The following is an 18910-nucleotide window of genomic DNA, read 5'->3' on the forward strand; positions in this document are numbered from 1 at the left end:
AGATCTTCAAACTGTGGGTCTGGCCCCCTAGTGGGGCCTGAAAGATGTCCAGGGGGCGCGAGCCTCTTCAAAACTGGGCTATGATAACTGATTTTAATAAAATTCATTAGCAGATATGGCAATTGGGGGGGCAGCAACAATATTTTTACTCAAGGGGGTGCTGGGCATAAAAAAGTTTGAATACCACTGCCTTAAGCCATGATCAAGTTACAAGAATCTGTATGGGCACTGCTCTCTGGTGCGGCTTTATGGAGCGGTGGCAGTGCAAGTTTGGTGATTGCGCTCCTGACTAGAGACAGGCCCACTGAGCAATGATACATTTGGCGGCGATGCCGTGGAGAGGACATGCACATAGCCAGCATCTGCTGACCGCTCACCTCTTCTTCATGACCAGAACGACTCCCAGAAATATGATGACGAACAGCAAGATACCGGCTATGACACCTGCTATTTTCACCGTGTGGTCAGTTTGTTTCTCGGGTTCTGGGTCCGGCTTCCGAGTGGCAGCCCCTAAAGGAGAAAGAAAGAACACAGGGGCAATGAAATGAAGGCAGAAGTCTGCTTGTCTTAAAATGGCACTACCTCTTTAACATCATAACAAGACTTATCAGAGCAGGCAGGCAGAGGAGCTCAGGATATTTCCCAGAACAGCCGTCAGGAACAGTATTGTTCATTTGTTCTCCAAAACTGTCACGCAACCATAGTACAAGTTGGTTGGCACAACCCACCTCTCCCTCCCCCCACGGCCCCTTTTAAAGACACTCACTCACGCAGACTACTCAAGGCTTCTATTATCTCTGCCCACTCCCTGTTCTGTCTGCCATTGGAAAACTTGCTAACAGCACAATAACTGTCGCAAGCCTTTATCTAAATTTGATTTGTTACAACGCTTCTCCTCAATAATGTTTTTCATAAATGGCGCTGTAATTCCATTACATATTAGCTGGAACACCTGGGTAAGTGAGATAAGCTCGTTCGCCAGGCATTTCACCAACAATTGTTTCTTAGCACAATGGGATTGCCTGGGTTTTTTTTTTTTGCCTTTGGAAATCGGAATCCAGGTCACATCTGGTAGGCAAAATACTCCTCCCAGGCAATTTATTCAAAAAGTGGAAAGCAGCTGATGATCACAGTTCTGGCACCCGGCATTTAATATCTGCTTAAATGAGATAACTAGTGCCTTGCAGCAGGGACTGTCTTAGCGGCTCCAGATTGCGCTATTCTAAGGCGTCGTTTGGACTGTTTACAGTATAATGTGATGGAACGTCAAATCCATGTCTGATGAAATATCCATTTCCTTTGCTAAATGAGTTCAGGATGAAAAATGTTAGGGACGCAATGTTCAATTCACTAAACCCAATGCATTTTTTCGAGACGTAGCCTTTTTTAATCAGAATGTGACAGTATTCATCAGATCAGGCACCACGTCGCCTTGCTGCCGGGAGATGGATGCTATTGGAAATACAAGTCTTTGCTGAGATCTCAGACGCCAATTTCTGACATATTTTGGGTCCATCGTGTATGAATTACACTGGCTCCCAGCTCTGGATGCAGTGATGGATAGGGGTTGCGTAGGAAGCAATACCTTCCCAGTGTGCACTGACTGGTCTAGGGGCAGGGCTCAAGTCGAGGGTACACGCGGGTTGACGGAGTCCACCCACTTTATTCAGAAGGTGGCCTCAATCCCCCCAGCTAAAATGAGAAACATTGAATGACCTCTTTGAATTTATAGATGACCTCGAGGATAACCACAGTTGTCAGGTTTGTAGGCCAGACACTTCACCACTGCACTATATCACCTTCTGAAAAACAACAAACAACTAAAGGTGAAATGTCGCATTTCGGTACTGCAAGTGCCAGGGAAAACATTTGTATTGGTTCTTGGAGTTTAAAACATGCACACCTTTTAACGTTTTCAAAAACACTATTAGAGGAAATTATCCTCTCTTGGTTTTGTGTTTGTGTTGATTTTATGAAAGGCAAATTCCATTCGTCCTGTGCAATTTGGGTGGTTATGCAAAAGCAATTTACTGAAATGTGCATATTTCACCTTGATATGCTAATTTCTTGCATTGTCGCATTCCATTGCGTTGGTGGATGAGTCAACACACTTTAATTTTTAGGACTTGACTCCTGTCTAGGGGGGCATCTGTCGTGTGCCGACAATCCTGGGCGCCCACCCGATCTCTAGAGGGTTCACCCCTAAATGGCACAGCCCAGCTTATCAACAGCAGCCCCGGCAAGCTGCACTTCAGAGCACCATGCACTCCAACAAAGAGGTGCAAGCAGCGATGGTTGTCAGGCCAGATTTGCCCCGATTCGTGATCCGGCAAAATATGTCTCCCCGGATTTCGGATCCGGTACCTTTCATGGGTTTTAATGGTTTCAATGTGTTTTTGTTGCAAAGCCAGGACTCGAACACATGTCGTCAGGACAAAGGTCGAGAGATGAAACCACTTGAACGTCTGGTAAAAACACACATAAATATGCTTGTTAGGTGTGCAGTCTGCAGAAAAGAATTACGCAAGCTTTGTAGGTTTGAATGGTGTGCAGCTTTTATACTTGCTTGCAACATTATAGGAAACACTCCGCCTCTCTTTGGTTACTTTCCTTGTGCTACTAATGAATTCATCTCCTGAAGATAGAAATGTTTATTCATGGGGGCTTAGAAAAACCTCACACATTCACCAACAACATTCCGCCAACCCCCTCACCCCTATCACTGGTGACAATCAATAATTTCGATTTCCAGTGCTGGTGGAAGCGTAACAAAAATAGTTGAGGAGACGAGACCCCGGCAGGCATGGGTTGAGAAGTTTTGGCGGAAGCACAGAGCAACACGTTTTAAGGGGCTGGGTGAGTAGACTACCAGTTGGTGGGATGGGTAAAAGGAGTGACCCTACGGGATTGCTTTTCATTTTGGTTTCTTTGGGCACAACAGATTTCTATTTTCAATATATCTGCTATGAGGTGTGGAGTTTAAAGGCAGCGCCAGGATCAAATGAACTGCCTCTAGCTCCGCTGGGCCTAGAGTAATTGGGAAGCACATTGTAGACTGGCACAGAAAAGGCCAGCAGTTCATTTCCAAACAGCAAGAACATGAAAACACTGTTTCCTTGGATACCTTTGGTGCTTGAGGCTCGCACAGTGACTGCGGTGGCATTTTGGTGAGCCCCTTTCAGCTGTGTATTTTTGGTAGCCTCCCTCTGGGGTCTATTGAGTTGGATTCTCGTGCTTTGACTACTGCATCTACCCATCTCAACTATAATCAATTATACAGCAAAGCCAGACACAGTCTGCCCAACCTGGTACCATTCTTTCCTTATCTGCTCTACCTGCAACGTTATGCATTTTCATCTGTCTGATCCTTGCTGCCTTAAACAACATTGCTGTTGCTTTGCTGCTGTCCATCAAGCTGCCCCTGGTTGTGAAGGCTTGTCAGCTGGGAAAACCTTTTTTCTTCTCCCTTGTTCAATCTACTGACTGCCTGCTCCTCAGAGGATGTGGGGGGGCCTGGACATTGCTCCGGCTTGCTGGCACGAGATGCTTTCTGGCACCCCGAACTCTTGTCACTCTACCATGCTTACCTCTCCTGTTCCAGTCTACTGCCCACATCATCAAGTTGCCCCTGGTTGTGAGGTAAACCAGCTTTAAGAACTGCAGTCGCTAGGAGGCTGCCTGCTGTTTTCTGGCCCCTTTGAGGGCTCTAGGCAGTGTGCCTGTCTACTCTCTGACTTGTGTCCTTACCCTTTTCATTCTCAGTGGCCCATCCATCGGCCACCATCTATCTACTGTGGACGCTTGTTACATCAACACCCAGTTTGGGTGTAGTGGTCCACCCTTGAATGTTTTTCTCTGTCTTTCTCTACTATCCTCATTTTTTTACAATGTTGTTTGCTGGTTTTTGTTTTAATACACCAGTATGGTTGTCCTACCTGAAGGCGGCACGCCCAACTTGCCTCTTATTTGGTACTTTTCTTTATTCCATCTTAGTGCTGCTCCCATCATTGCATCCAAAGCCAAAGTCCGACCATCACAATAAGTCATTTTTTCTCTCTATGTCTATTCCTATACCTACTCACTGGCCATCTCACAGATTTCCTCATTGTCCTGCTTCTCGTAATATTTCCAAACTTCTCTATCCACTCTTGGATCCTGGAGATTCTTGCCTTAATGTCGCACGCTGGAATGCTCAGTCAATCAATAAGAACACTCATTTTATTCTTGACATATTTCTATGACTCAACCTGCACTTTCTATGCATTACTGAGACTTGACTTTCATTTTCTGCTATTCCTGCTTCTTTATTCACTTCTGATACTGTGTTTACTGATACTCCTCATTCTCTGGGTCGTGGAGGGGGTACTGGTATTCTTTACCGGTTCTCCTTCACCTTCATGATTAATCGTAATTCCTTCTTGCTACCCACTTTTACTTCCTTTGAATACTCTCCTTCTATTTTTTGTCCTGTGCTGTGACTTTTCTTTTGATCTCTCGCCCCCCTGGCCCTCTTTCACAGAAGGTATTCTGTGACACCATTGATACTTAATTTAGTGTTGTCCTGCCTTGCTCCAATTCTTTCTTGCTGTTGAGTGATTTTAATCTGCATCTTTCTTCTTGTCATGCATCTTCTGCATTTCTGGCTATTATTGACTCCTATTGTCTCTCCCCACTTCTTATTCCTCCCCTTCCTCTTCGGATCTTATTTTTACCTCTTCGATACCTGCTTGAGGTCTCCATTTGTCCTATTTACTCCTCTGATCATCATTTGCTCCTATTTTCTATTTATTTTCCTGTTTCCGACACTTTTCTACCCTGCCTGGTCCAAACCCTTCTTTTCTCCCGTCATGATCTCCGTACTTTCAATACCCCTCTCTTTGTATCTTCCTGTATTACCACTCTCCCACCCCACTCTACTTTTTTAGCTCTCCCAATGAATGAAGCTGCTTCAGCTTTCTGTGTTTCCCTTTCCACTTCTCTTGACACTCTATATCCTCTTTCTAAATTATTTCCCTCTCGTAAGCCTTCCCAGCCTTGGATTGCTCCGTATGTTTGCTCCAATGCGAAGGGTTCTCCATCGCCTGGAGTGTCGTTCGCATAGATCTCGATTTGTGTCTGATGGTGTGTCTCTTTCCTCCCAACCTACTTTATATGATGAGGAACTTCTTTCTTCTTAATGTCTCTATTCCTCTGAGCTATTGTACTCACTTATCCCATCCCCGCTGTCTCTTCCAATCCCTTTCTTGTCTATTGTCTCCCCCTCTGCCACTCCGTTCTCTCCACCGTTTTGCATCTGACTTTGCTAACTTCTTCACTTCTAAAGTGAATTATCTCTTTTCTGCTATTTCCCTTACTTTTCTGTCTTCTTTTTGTTTTTTCTCCTTCCCCCTCCACTGCGGTTCGTTATTCTTTCTCACCGATTTCTAATTCTGACACTTCTTTACTCATCTCTCGTGTGCATCCTACTGTTTCTCCTAAAGATCCTGTTCTCTCTGCTCTTATTTGTAAAATCTATCCCTCTCTCAATTCTTACATTACTAGTCTTCTTAATATCTCCCTTACTACTTCTACTTTCCTTCTTCTATTCAAACATGACATTATTCTTCCTGTCTTGAAAAAAAACCTTCTTTAGATCCTGCCATTCCTTATAATTTCTGTCCTATTTCCCTGCTTCCGTATCTTTCTAAACTATTGGAACGTCGTTTTTATTCCCAGGTTTCTTCTTTTGTTACTCTTAATTCTATTCTACCTCTTGTTCAGTCTGGCTTTGGACTGTGTCACTCTACGGTAAATTAACTTTTATGGGTCTTTGACTCTCTTCTTTCTGCTTGCTATGCTAAACAGTCTTCTATTCTTATACTCTTGGACTTACCTGCTGCTTTTGATACAGTGACTCACACACTTCTTCTCTACCTTTCCTCTTTTAGATTTCCCGGTTCTGTAAACACATGGTTTCAATCCTATCCCTCTAATCGCACCTACTCAGTTTCCTGGACTGGTGTTAGTTTATATCCCCTTCCTCTTATATACGGTGTTCCACAAGGGTCTGTTCTTGGCCCATTTCTTTTTTCACTGTATACGTCTCCTTTAGCCAAGATGATCTCCTCTTTTGGGTTGTCGCATCACTTTTATGCTGATAACACCTAACTATGTCTATCTTTTTCTTCATTCACACCTGATATACACACTAACCTCTCTGCTTGTCTTTCCACGATCAAAACATGGATGTCGGACCACTTTCTTGTCCTTAGTCCATCTAAGACTGAAGTCCTCTTTTTTCTCACCAATACTATTCCTCTCCCGGTTGTCCCTTGCTTTGTCATCTTTTCCCCTTTGCATCTAGCCTTCTTTTTGACTGTCCGCAACCTTGGCTTTCATCTTCATACTAATCTTTCCTTTGCTCACCATATCCTGATCACATCTCGTCCTTGCCGTTTTCATCTCTTTAGTATTCTGAAAGTAAGACATCTTTTCACCTTCAGTGCCACAAAGTTTCTAATCCCTTCCTTAATCTTCTCTCGGTTATTCTATTGCTCTGCACTTCTCTTTGGTCTTCCTGTCTCTCAGTTAGCTCCTCTTAAATCTATCTTCAATTCCTCTATCCGTCTCCTGTATTCTCTACCTATTTGTGACTCTATTTCTCCTTCTCTGGCCTCTCTTTGATGGCTACCTTTCCACTTTCAACTTAAATTCAATTTTCTATGAGTAGTATTTAAATCTCTTCATGACTTGCCTCTATCTACCTTGCTTCCCTTGTTTCTTACTACGTGCCTTATCACATCCCTTCTCGTACTCTTCGTTCCCAAACCCACTTTCTTTTAGCTGTACCTCGTCCCCCATGTGCTTCTTCTTGTATCCGTTCTTTTTCTCTATTGGCTCCTCTTTACTGGAATGCGCTCCCCCTCTCTGCGGTCTATCCATTCTTACTTAATTTCCCGTGCTGCCCTAAAAACTTTTTTTACTTTAACGTTACTTGTATTTTGAGTCCTGTTGTAAGTTATATTGTTTTATTGCATCCACTTGCTAATTTTATTGTATCGTAAAATTGGTTCTGTACAGCGCCTTGGTGTAAGGCGCTATTTAAATAACAAATAAATACAAAAATACATATACAAACACAGAGAGGCCATGCAAAGGTGGTCCTTCTGCAGATTGAAAACAAGGGACATGGAATATAAGACTACACCGCAGAAGGGAATTCAAAGGCACACTGTTGGCTGACAGACAAAAGGGCAGTATTTCACTTGCAACGGCCAAATATCAGAATGCTGTTTTCAGAGAAATACAAACACTAAATGGGCCTTGCATTTGAGTGACCAGGCCAAATGTCTGAAACTACTTTCCATCCTTTGGTGCAGCCTTACTGACACAGAGAGCAAAGAACAAAGGGTAACTTTGCAAAAACAGAAAGAGTTACCATGGAAAGGTGTACATTTGCGGGTTAGAACAATGAACAGATGGGAACATTAAATCTCCATTGCCAGATACATGTGAATACATGTTAGGATGTAAAGATGAACAATGATGGCATGATGCAAGATATTAAATGAATTGTGTGAAAGAGATTGTAAAATTACCAGTTTCTATTCAGAGGAATTAGCTTCAGTTTCTGTTTAGAACACTCAAACAGTGATCTTCCCATTATCTTCTATCTATCCAAAACATCTTTTTGAAGACACAGCAGTGACCCGAAGGAATTTATGCTGGGTTGGGGCAAGAAACTGGGTAAAGATAGCCCTTAATGGGTTGCCCTTGCTAATATACTTGGATTTAAAATTCAAATTTGTGGTCAATCTTCCTGAGCTAATGACATCTGACAGACACCAGAAGGTGCTTTATAAGTCAGGGGTGGAGTTGTCTTCATCTGCATCAGATGATAAGCAGACTCATGGTCCAGCCATTAAATTGGCAGGAAGGTTAATGGATTTACACCAGGCCAAAACCAACAAATGAAGCGGAGACCAGATCACATGTTCAGTTGGAAGAAAATACATTTAATGTGAAACTGAAGGAACATTATGTATATTATTATTTTGCCATAGGGTTACATAGAACAACATACTTTATGCATTTTCCCAGGAACCATAAGGCACACAGACATCATTCAAATATCCCTGTAATGTTCATAAAGAGGCCTATCTGTTGATACAACAGAATTGACAACCTAAAATGTGTTTTTAGCTCCCCAGAAAAAGTTAGCGATTTTGGGAGATAGTAGCTTAGTGAATGATTTAATCGTATGTAAGATTTTGTAACACTGACTTTTATAAAGAAAAATTGTGTAATGCAAGAAAAATCCTCATTCCAACCTGCAGCATTGTGTCATCACCCTCATTTCCTTAAGCACGGCATGATGAGAAGAATCCAAAGATATATGTATTGTTAGGTGTATTTAGAAATTAGAGAAAGTTGTCATGTAGTTTTTGAAGGCATACCAGAAGTGGAAAAATGCAATTTCCCAAGGGTGGAGTTATGAGTCCTTAGCAAGGATATCCATTAACTTCAGGAACCAATTATTGCAAGGGGGGGACAGCAGATGTCCAATGCAGATCAAGAGCCAGTAAGCTGGCACATGCTAATTTTAATATTTTGAGGGGCTGGTTTCGATGTTATAAGGTGTCAAACAATGGGAATCAGAGAGAGCTGCCTGACATCATCTGAGTTGGAACTGTTGACAAAATTGCTGGAGAACCAGGGAATGACTGAAATCTGGCTGGCATCTTTACAAGGAAAATCAGATAAAGGGATTCATGCTGGAGGCCATTTGTGACTGCACCTGGAGAGGCCTCTAACCAAGTCCCGATGTTTCCCCTGAGTATCCAGAAGCCTTGGGGACTTTCCTGAGTGCAAAAACCCTGAGATACTTTCTGTAAGTAAACTTGGCCAACCAAACCAAGTCTCGCAGGGATCTATTTAATTGAATAGTTTCCCCATTATTGATTGGGTGGGCAGACAAAGTAGACCCATACCAATTTCTTACTATATAATAATTTAATGAATTCCCTTATAGCCAACTAACATGGGGTGATTTTGTTGAAATTTGAAATCGACAATATTGCTTCCAGTGTGAATAGAAATATAGGGTCTGATTCATGGAAGTGTTTTATAATGGCGCAATCCCAAAGGAAAACATTCCATGAATCAGGGCCATAGTCTGTAAAGTATGCGAGTACTCCTATTTCTTTTGACAACCCAAAAATTCCTCTTTTGGGAGGGGTGCATAAAAAACACTAACTGTTCAACATTCCTCAGACCCAGCTCAGACCCTGCCCTTAAAGCAGAGGGGTGCTGAATGTGAACTGAATATCTGGGTTCTTGTGCTGTGTCTTGGCAAACGAAAATAAAGTGCAGTCCCTGAAAAAAAAGCACACTCCCTACTGAGAGTGGAAAAGTGACTCCTATGATCAAAGGGAGATTCTTCATGACATTGTGGTGAAGGAAGAAGGTTATATATATAAAAAGTGTTCTGTTTTTAAAAGTCTGTTGTGCTCCAAAACTGCTAGCATTTCCAAGTGCGCAGGGAGATTGAACCTACAGAGCCCTGTATGTGTGAAACTGCTTTTGCCAATAGGAAAGTATTGAACAATTTTTTAATTAAACTTCATGTGAAGTGTATTGATACGTGTATGATCTGCTCAGGTTTCAAGGTGCTACATGTTATCAAAGGCCAACCTCATACAAAGTATTTTGATTGTTCATGTTGTGGGGTTAAAGAGTCTGTGATCTGTGTTATCCGAAACCCACTAGCGTTTTCGATTTTTGCGAAAAGGGAAGTGTTAGGAAAGAAAAGCATTTGAGCCACAGAGTGAGGTGGTGAGATTTGTGATGTTGTACTGATATTAATCTTCCTATTCATTAATAAATATATATTCTTGCGATACACCAGCCTTGTTCTTGGCTTATCTACTGCTTAAGGACCTATGTTGTTCTTTCTATATGAGTCACAGACAGTGCTAAATTGCACTTAAAAGGAATATTTGTGTGGTGCTTTTGAATGGAGAGGGAAGAAATTCCCTTTATTGATTGTTGCCGCATAAATATCCCCTAACAAAGGGCAAGATATTTCTAAGGATTCTAGAAAAAGTGTACTTGGTCTACCATTTCCATTTTTCATTCACTGTCCACACTGATATGATGTGTTGTATTGTTGTACAACATTCGCACACACTTTCAACATAGAATTGTTTACGTTTTCCGAAAAACTAAATTGAAGGTTACTGATGATTAAATGTCACGGGCAATCATTTGGTCAAATCTGCCTGTCTTCCTCGGTGCTGGCTCTTGGAGATGCTGAAATTTATCCCAAAGTGACCTACGGTTAGTTGTGTTTATATGATCAATAAACATACACATCTTTTAGAAAGCAACAAAATGGAAAGGGGGTTAACGTTAGTACCAAACAGTACAAGAAATAAGCGATTTGTTTTGGCCATTAAGGTTCAGCACAGGCTTTTAAGACCAATAGGTATGCATGATGTGTTGAATATGTGCCCCTCCACGTGCACACCACACTTCCCAAAATGCGCCACTTTAAGCAAAGTCTCTGTGCAGGTTGCCCCACACAAATGTAGAAAGCAGCACTTGAAAAGATCACTCTGATTTCACTGTTAACTGTTTACCAGTTCAGCAGCAGCCAATCCCTTCAGTGCTATAAGGACGTCTATGCTCATCCTGAATTCCTATAAGGAATCATTGTAGGCTACCATGCGCATTGAAGAGGTATGCTTTAACTGGATGAAGAACAGTTTCAAAATTGATTCTAAAATGTAGTGGAATTATTAACAGAAAAAGCAAATGTAATGGGACTCAGTTCCCGCCTACTTCAAATGAAGGGGTGCTCTTTCAGTGGGCAGACTTATTGTCCCTCACTGGAGGTGCCCTGTGGGCAGGTACCTTGCTTGCTCTTCCTCTTCGCCGACATAGTCTCCAGAGTAGGGCGTCCTGCATGAAAGGGTGCATGGCTGGTCTAACATGTACATACACTGCTTCCACATTTCCGGGAGTTTCAAGAGGCTACAGTTCTATTGCATTCGCACCGGGGGAAGAGCCATCAGCCAATCAGGTGGCTGGAACAACGGGCTCTGCCCGCTTCTTCCAGCCACTGGATACACCTTCCCCGGGTGGAGCCATTTTGTTTTTATTTTATGTGGGGAGGCAACAGGGAGCTTATTTAGCCAAAATAACACTGCTGGCGTTCCTTGCACTACGCCGTCGCTTGGGCCTACTCATTCAGAAAAGGGGGATTGGATTTTGAAGTAAAACAAATAGGCAGGTTTTAAACTTACCAGAAATTGCATTCACATGCACAATGAGGTTTCCTTTGTAATGTATCCCTGTAATTGGCTCTTTGACAGGTTATATATGTGTGGCCAGTTGTAGTCTGGGGGTGAGGGAGGGCTCTATGGTGTTACAGAAGGTGTCAAAGGGCCCTCAATCGTGAATGAATGTTCCATCATTTTCATGGGGGATGCCACACGCAACCAAGGGCTGCAAATTGCCACTCCCCCCCCCCCACACACACACACACCCACCCACCCCCTCTCAAAGTTACAGGGGAGCAGAAGGGTCTTAGGCCCTCTTGGGAGTCATGTCCCCCTTTATATTTGCCACTGGTTGAGGGCTTTATTTTTGTGCCTAACTGAAGACATTAAATTTTAGAATATTGAAAATAATCTTTAGGATCTTTCATGTCCCTCCTGATCAGAAACTGTAGGTTTAGGAATCTGGGTACTGAAATTGACATTTTAGATCTGCAGAGGAGGGTCCTTTTTCAACTATCTATACTATCGTGATTGATATAAGTGGGAGGAAAAAAAAGGAAAAAAAGCCTTTTTGCACCAGTAACCCAGACCCAGAGTCGGTCAAATTGTCTAATAACCAATCTATACCATAAAAGTTAATTGGTTCTAGTTTCCACAAGTCCTTGGAAGAAACAAATGTTAATTTCCTATACATAAATGATGGGCCTTGAAACCCACCTTGCCACTATGATTTGCAGACAGTGCTAGGTTTGCATGACTCTGTTTCCAGTAAAGCCTTGGCCAGTTGGCAAAGTGGTTAAAGGCTAAAGCATCAGGCACCCAAACACTGAACTGGAACTGTGATTAAAATGAGAAACTTAACATATCAAAATAGTTACTCCTAAATTTCTCGTTCTCAAAGCCAGGACTATTCACATCACTGCCAAGCCCGGTGGGACCCTCCAGATTAGCGCCACGCCAAGCCCCGGCTACAGATCAATGAAGATACACCGACCCACCTTTTGTCCGAGATGGTTTTTCCGAACCTACCTCTTTTCTTCTTCCTTTTTGACAACCGTTAGCCCATCGCCTCGATCTACTGCCCACCGAACATTGTTTTTTTTCATTTTCATGAGATTTAACTTTCTGTCCATGTTCATTTATTTTCAGGGAAGTATATTCCCCATCCACACCTCGCCCAACTGGGACATTTTTTGTCATTCCTGCCAAAGGATACGTTTTCTTAAATCTGCCACTGCTTCCACCCCTTGGTCCTCCATCTCAAGGGTACACCCACTGCAACCCTGCCAGGTGTGACTTGGACAAAGGACAATCACTTTGAGAACTCCTACATATTGTCTGGAGTTTTCTCCCTTATCCCAGAGTGTTTCAGAACTTAGCATATTTATGAGTAAGAAACTATTGGTGCATTATTCAAATGATTGCAGATTTGTATAAAGTAATTGAGTGTCGGTGCTCGCAGAAATCACTAGTGGTTCTACATCCTAAATGCGCCACTTTTCACTTAGATTTTAAAGTGCATAGTCTTGCCACTAACATGCCTGGGACCAGTGGGTTTTGCGGTGCACTGAGATATGCCACCACAAAAATGGAAAGGGTGTGGCCTGGGCCATTTGAAAAGTCTGGTTTAAAATGTGTGGCTTCCTCAATATATTTTATTCAATGATAACGAAAGACATCAGGGACAAAATGTAGATGGCTTAATCAGGTGTTCTTGGGAAATGTGGAAAATGCTAGCAAAAGGAACTCTTGCTCTGAGAACAGATCCAGGTCCAAATCTATCAGCATTAAGGCCAAACCCTTCTATCTGGGAGTTGCTAGCCAAAAAAACACAATACTGTGTTAAGTAATCCCCTGAAAAAAGTGTGACAACGCTTGAACCTTTTCCTGCACCAAGTACATGGCGAGAGAAGGAACCCCAACCAAACCTCTGCAGACCATCAAAATAAAGCGTCCCCACAGACCAGACTATTGATACAAGTAAGCAGCATGATAGTGGCAACACCTTTAACAAAAACATACCTAAAGACAAGGCAGGATATGGGCCAGAACAAGGGAACGTGTTAAAGGTTTCTCTTGCCAAAGCACTATTCCATCACAGTGGCTCAAATCCCCTAAGGCTAGCCCAGGGAATCGTGAGATCTGTTCCTGGACCCAAACCCCCCTAGACTAAGCTAGGCCAGTAAACTCCAAGATCTGTTTCTGAACCCAACCCCCAAGACTAAGCTAGCCTAAGAAACTACAATATCTGTTCCAAACTAGCTAGTCTAAGCTAAACCAGGAACATGAGATCCGTTCCTGAACCCAAAACCCCTAGACTAAGCTAGCCCAGTAAACTCCGAGATCTGGACCTCAACTCAAACCCCCAACACTAAACTGGGCCAGAAAACTCTCAGATTTGTTCCTGAGTCCAAATTGGTATATACCCCTTGTAATGTATATACCTATTTTGTTAGGGTGAGTATAGTGACAAATGACAATTGCTGAGAGCTCAACTTTCATTACTTGCTCAAAAGGGTTCCTGCTGGACAATTATCAAATACATATTTCAAATATAAAGTTGTGGTCATTATTATGTTCCCAAAATTCTATTTGCTTTTATGCAAATCTCTGTGCTTGGTTTCCTTGAAGTGATAAGGCGTTGTGACCCCGCAGCTGGAGTCATGCCCCTGGCCCCGCTCTCCCTCCAAAGAGAATGGGGTTCCCCAGAGTAAATATGTTCCATTTTGAGCACTGCCTGTGGGTGCAAGACAGCATCCATCCATAGAGTGTACTTTTATCATCATCTTTTGAACCTATTTTACTGAACAGCGCCAGCACAGTGCCACTCTGTTGTACAAAAGTTGACAAGTGCTCACCTGTATCTCAGTGGCGTGTGCCAAATTATCTCTCACACACCAATTTATTCTACAGACTACGATCCAGAAACTGCTTCCTTTCAAAACCCTCGACAGCTCATTCCACGGCACTGCGGGTTGCCAGTAATTAACATGTGTTGTTGGGGTGTTTATTTCTTAGAGGGGCAGTGCCTGTGGTGTACTGCAGTTCCTTTCACAAAAGCTGCTCAGCGCAATGTCCCCACACTCACAGTGGTACACCCCATTTCGGCGCAGCCAGTTCGGTGCAGGCCGATTTGGCACCACCTGTCAGGCGCGTCCAGTCCGGCACAGTGATGTTTTGGCGCTAATGTGCTTTGGCGCGGCAGTACAAGCCAGGTTTGTAAGCAGTATAAAGTCCCCAGCTGTTAGATGGACACCTCTGTTTGCCCATGTGGAGCCTACATGAAATGTACCCTGGCTCCATGGTACCAGCAGTTTGGTCTGATGCCTTTTTAGTTAAAATCACTGCCCATTGAACTCGCTGGGTGGGTAATACAACTGCTATTTATTTACTTATTTATTTTATTTCTTAATAACGCGCCAAATCACCCGAAGGCCTCACGGCGCACATAAAACAAACGAGACAGTAACATGAACAAGAAAATTGAGACGCAGAAATCAGAAAGAGACCGTTTGCGATAACTAGGAGAGTTGATGAGATGGGTCTTAAGATTTTTTTTTAAATGGATCAGGCAGGGGGAGCTCTTAAATTGAAGAGGAAGAGTGTTCCAAAGAGCAGGGGCCGTGACACTGAAGATGGTTTTGCCAAATTTGACTGAGCGAACGCGCAGCTACCATGCTAGTCACATGGTATTTCTGGAGAACTGTATTTGAGGACACGATCTTACACTTTGGACATTTCCTCTGCAATGCTGACTGAGGATATAACGCTGGGTGCTGTGTCAGCCCTCTTTTTACGGCAACTGACTTAAGTTGGGACTTTTCACTGAGACACCCTCTCTGGGAATTTGACCATGCTTGTTCTTTGTATTTTCCTTTCCCTCCTCTTGCTCACTGGAGCACTGAATGTTCAGCACTCCCTCCACCCCCATTGAATTCTGTGTTCAAGTGCATCCTGGGACATGTAGTCCAGTGCACTGAATTAGGAATCAAGTATGACATTCAGAGTGTGGGACTAAATAAGGTGTGAGGGAGGGTGAGGCCTGTTACCGCATTGAAAATTCGCCGAACCAGCCACATCGAAACGACTGCGCCGAACCGGCTCCTGCAGCAAAACATCTGCACCAAATCGGCCCGCGCTGAACTGAAGGGACATGCTTCCTACAGCGCTTTGACGCCATTCCATGTGGCAGGAGGAACCATACAGATATAAGTTACCATAAAAAAAGCCTGGGAGGCGTGTACTCCAGGGCAGTATCGAGCATTGTAAGAGTGATGGGGGGCGAGCCACAAAAAAAGTCCTGCTACTTTCCCCCTAAATGCAGGGCGCGTGATTCCATAATGATGTGTTATCATTCGCACCCGCCCAATCAACTTTTTTGGTTTAGTTAAATTAGTGGCAGATGGCATTTTAACACAAAACAAAAATAAATAAAAGTGCAGGACCCTTACAGATGCAGGAAACTCATATATTCCCTGTCCAGGCTCTGGGAGACAAAATACATGCAAACCTCCTAATTTTGTTATGGATTACACTAACAGAATGACTTCACATAAAAGGACATTTTAGGGTGTAGCGTCAGTCTTTGATAGTTGGAGGCACCATGGAGTGACTTTAAAATACGTTTCTATAAGTAAGCCAAGTGACATATAACTTTGTGATACAAAATACCTAAATTGCACTATTATTATATATGGAACAACTCTATAGTCATTAGGCTTTTTTTATAGTAGCATGATATATTAACTTAAGCTATGAAGTTAATCAGTTACGGAGCTGCAGGTAAGACATAGTGCGATTAAATGATTATCCAGGATCACCCACTTTGGTTAAATGGTGAAACCGGAATGTGGACAATTTAAGCAACTGAACACATCTTCCCAGGTTTAGCTGATATAGATATTTTATTAAGGTTTTGCTTTGCATTTCATGTGTTTAAATAATAATTTATTTATAGCAATGCCTTGGAAGCAAACCACATAATAAACTAGCCTTTCAAAATAAAAACACTTTACACTATATACACCGTAATAGAAATATGTTGAGCAATAAGAGTATGGCGTTAGTTTTGTTCTCCCCATCCCGCATAAAGAGTCACAACAGCACAATGCCGATTTAATGTGAGCCTAACAAATATGCCTTGGGTTTTAAAGCCATAGTCATTCTGCCATAAAGCATAAAGCATTATGCACACTTCTCACCCATTTCTTTTTTTGGATAAATTCTTTTTTATTAATTTACAACAAACATAGGACGGCATACCCATCTCTCCAAACATACAACCAGTCAAATGAAGCTCAGTAGATCAGTCTAGACAAGAAGCATAGCGCAGAATAGACGTGAACAAACAACACACAAGTGGCCGGGTCACAATGCGATACATATGTTCAGTTCATGTGGATGTACAGTTCATGATAGGGAGAGGCGGGGGCACCACTAAAAGGGGTGGGGGCATATGGGAGGGTCCCGGGAGGGCAGCTTGTGACCAAGTGGTTGCCCAGGGTTCGCCGGTCATGCTGTGCCAGTCCATTTACCCAACACATTCAGGAATTTACCTGGGCAGCCCCTGGCAGAGTATATACGTTTCCCCAGGACGCACATCTGTCCATCTCATTGGTCCATCTACTTGGTGCAGGTGCTTCAGGCGCCCCCCACATGGTGGCTACAAGTCTTTTGTTAGGCCCATTGCAACGGCAAGGAATGTTTTTTCCGCTCTTTTATGTTCTCCATCCCCTCAAATACCCAGCAGTGCAAGCTTGGGTTCCAGCTGAATGGGAGTGTCCAGGACCACATTAATTTTGTGAATACATTTACGCCAGAATTTGTGTATGACCTCGCATTCCCAAAGCATATGATAAAAGGTGCTTGCAACCCTACGGCATTTTAGACAGTCGGCCTCTTCCACCAGTCCCTATTTGGCCATTGCAGACCGGGAATGTTAAACCGGGTGAACTATCTTATATTGTATATGCCTAAGTTTGGCGTCCATGCCTAATTCACGCGAGAACATTTGTTCCTCCACCCACTCCTCCGACTCCAAGGGGCCTACCAGTCTCTCCCACCTCTCCCACAGAGAGATTAAGTCCCGGGCCCCAAATGCAGTGATCACTTGATACAGTGTTCATGTGGGCATTACCATAATCCTTGTGTGAAGAACATTCACCTCAAGGAGAGAGCTTTTGGGGATGTGTGAGAGCACAGGGAATTGGGAGCGTAGGGCGTGTGTTAGTTGTATGTATCTGTAGGTGTCTCCCGGAGGAAGACCAAACTCCTCTCTTAATGTCTCGAATGGCTTCAGATGTCCGTCCTGTAGGAGCTCCGTTAAGGTCAGTATCCCCCGGTTTTCCCAGCTAGAAAAACGACCCATTGTCATGACCTCTGCGATATACCCATTGTCCCACATAGGTTGGCTCATCGTTGGCCACTTCTCCCACCCAATATGTTGGAGTGCCTCGATCCACACCGGCCGTATTTGCCGTATCATCCCTGGGATGTCATCCACAGCAGTGTCTGTTCTGTACAGGACCCAGAGGGGCGTTCTCTCACCCATGCATCTGATCTCGTTCCCGATATGTGTGAGAGCGGAGTCTGCATGGAGCCAGTCGTTCAGGATGGTCAGCTGTGATGCCCAGTAGTAAGCCCTAAGACAGGGTATTCCCAGACCCCCTTGCAGACTGACCACTGCAGCATGGTCAGAGCGATGCAGGGTTGCTTCCTGCCCCATAAGAGTTTCCGAAGGGTAGGTTCTATGGTGGAAAAGGTCATGCAGGAAACATGAATAGGAGCGTTCTGCAGGATGTAGAGAAATCTCGGGAGGGGAAGCTTTTTGAGAAGGGCAGCCCTTCCCAGCAAGCCCAAGGGGAGGGATTGCCAGTGGGTGACATCTGTTTCGTGACGATTCACCACTGTTTGGAGATTAAGCCGGAGAAAATCATCAGGGTTGGGGGTCACCCAGATGCCGAGGTAGACAAAACTATGAATTTATACAGACTAAGGGCAGTGCCGCGGGATTGCGTCAGCCCCACCCTGGAGCGGGAAAAAGATAGTCTTATGCTTGTTAACTTTAAGCCCACAAAACTCCTGATATTCTGAGAGGATTCCGGTAATCTCGGGGCACAAGACTCTAGGGTTACACATGTAGATGAGCAGGTCGTCCGCATATAATAAGACCCGATCCTCCCCTCCCCAGGGCCACATGACCCCAGACCACCCGGGGGGCGTCCTGAGCCAGATTGCGAGGGGCTCTATGGCCATTATGAATAGGAGGGGGGAGAAGGGGCATCCCTGCTTGGTTCCCCTGCCTAGTGGGAAAGGTCTAGAGGAGATCCCGTTCACCTGCACCACCGCTTCGGGGGCAGTGTATAGTATCCCATGACATGAAGTTGGTCCCGAACCCCATACGATCCATGATATTCCACAGGGCAGTCCACCCGACAGAATCAAAAGCTTTTTCGAATCTACCGCGAGTAGAGCAAGGGGATCCTTGATGATGGAGGCTTGGCTAATTGCAAAGTGGACCCTCTGCAGATTCATCCTATTGGACTTAGCCGGCATAAACCCACATTGGTCCGGTTGGACTAAAGAGCGAATGACCCCCAGCATTCTGTTGGCCAGGACCAGGGCTAGGATTTTGGCCTCCCCGTTGATGA

General features: G+C 43.8%; 1 protein-coding gene across 15 annotated transcripts in view; it reads right to left on the minus strand.

Annotated features, from left to right (window-relative positions):
• Positions 1–18910, minus strand: part of PTPRM (protein tyrosine phosphatase receptor type M) — a 2094608-nt gene that overhangs the window by 593582 nt on the left and 1482116 nt on the right. For all 15 annotated transcript variants that reach the window (XM_069620757.1, XM_069620755.1, XM_069620756.1 and 12 more), the window contains one exon: positions 378–510. In XM_069620757.1, the coding sequence (XP_069476858.1) occupies positions 378–510 (133 nt within the window). The remainder of the gene's footprint in view (positions 1–377; positions 511–18910) is intronic.

The sequence above is a fragment of the Ambystoma mexicanum genome, chromosome 5q (assembly GCF_040938575.1).
Source record: "Ambystoma mexicanum isolate Mex_15411 chromosome 5q, UKY_AmexF1_1, whole genome shotgun sequence".
NCBI classification, from domain to species: Eukaryota; Metazoa; Chordata; class Amphibia; order Caudata; family Ambystomatidae; genus Ambystoma; species Ambystoma mexicanum.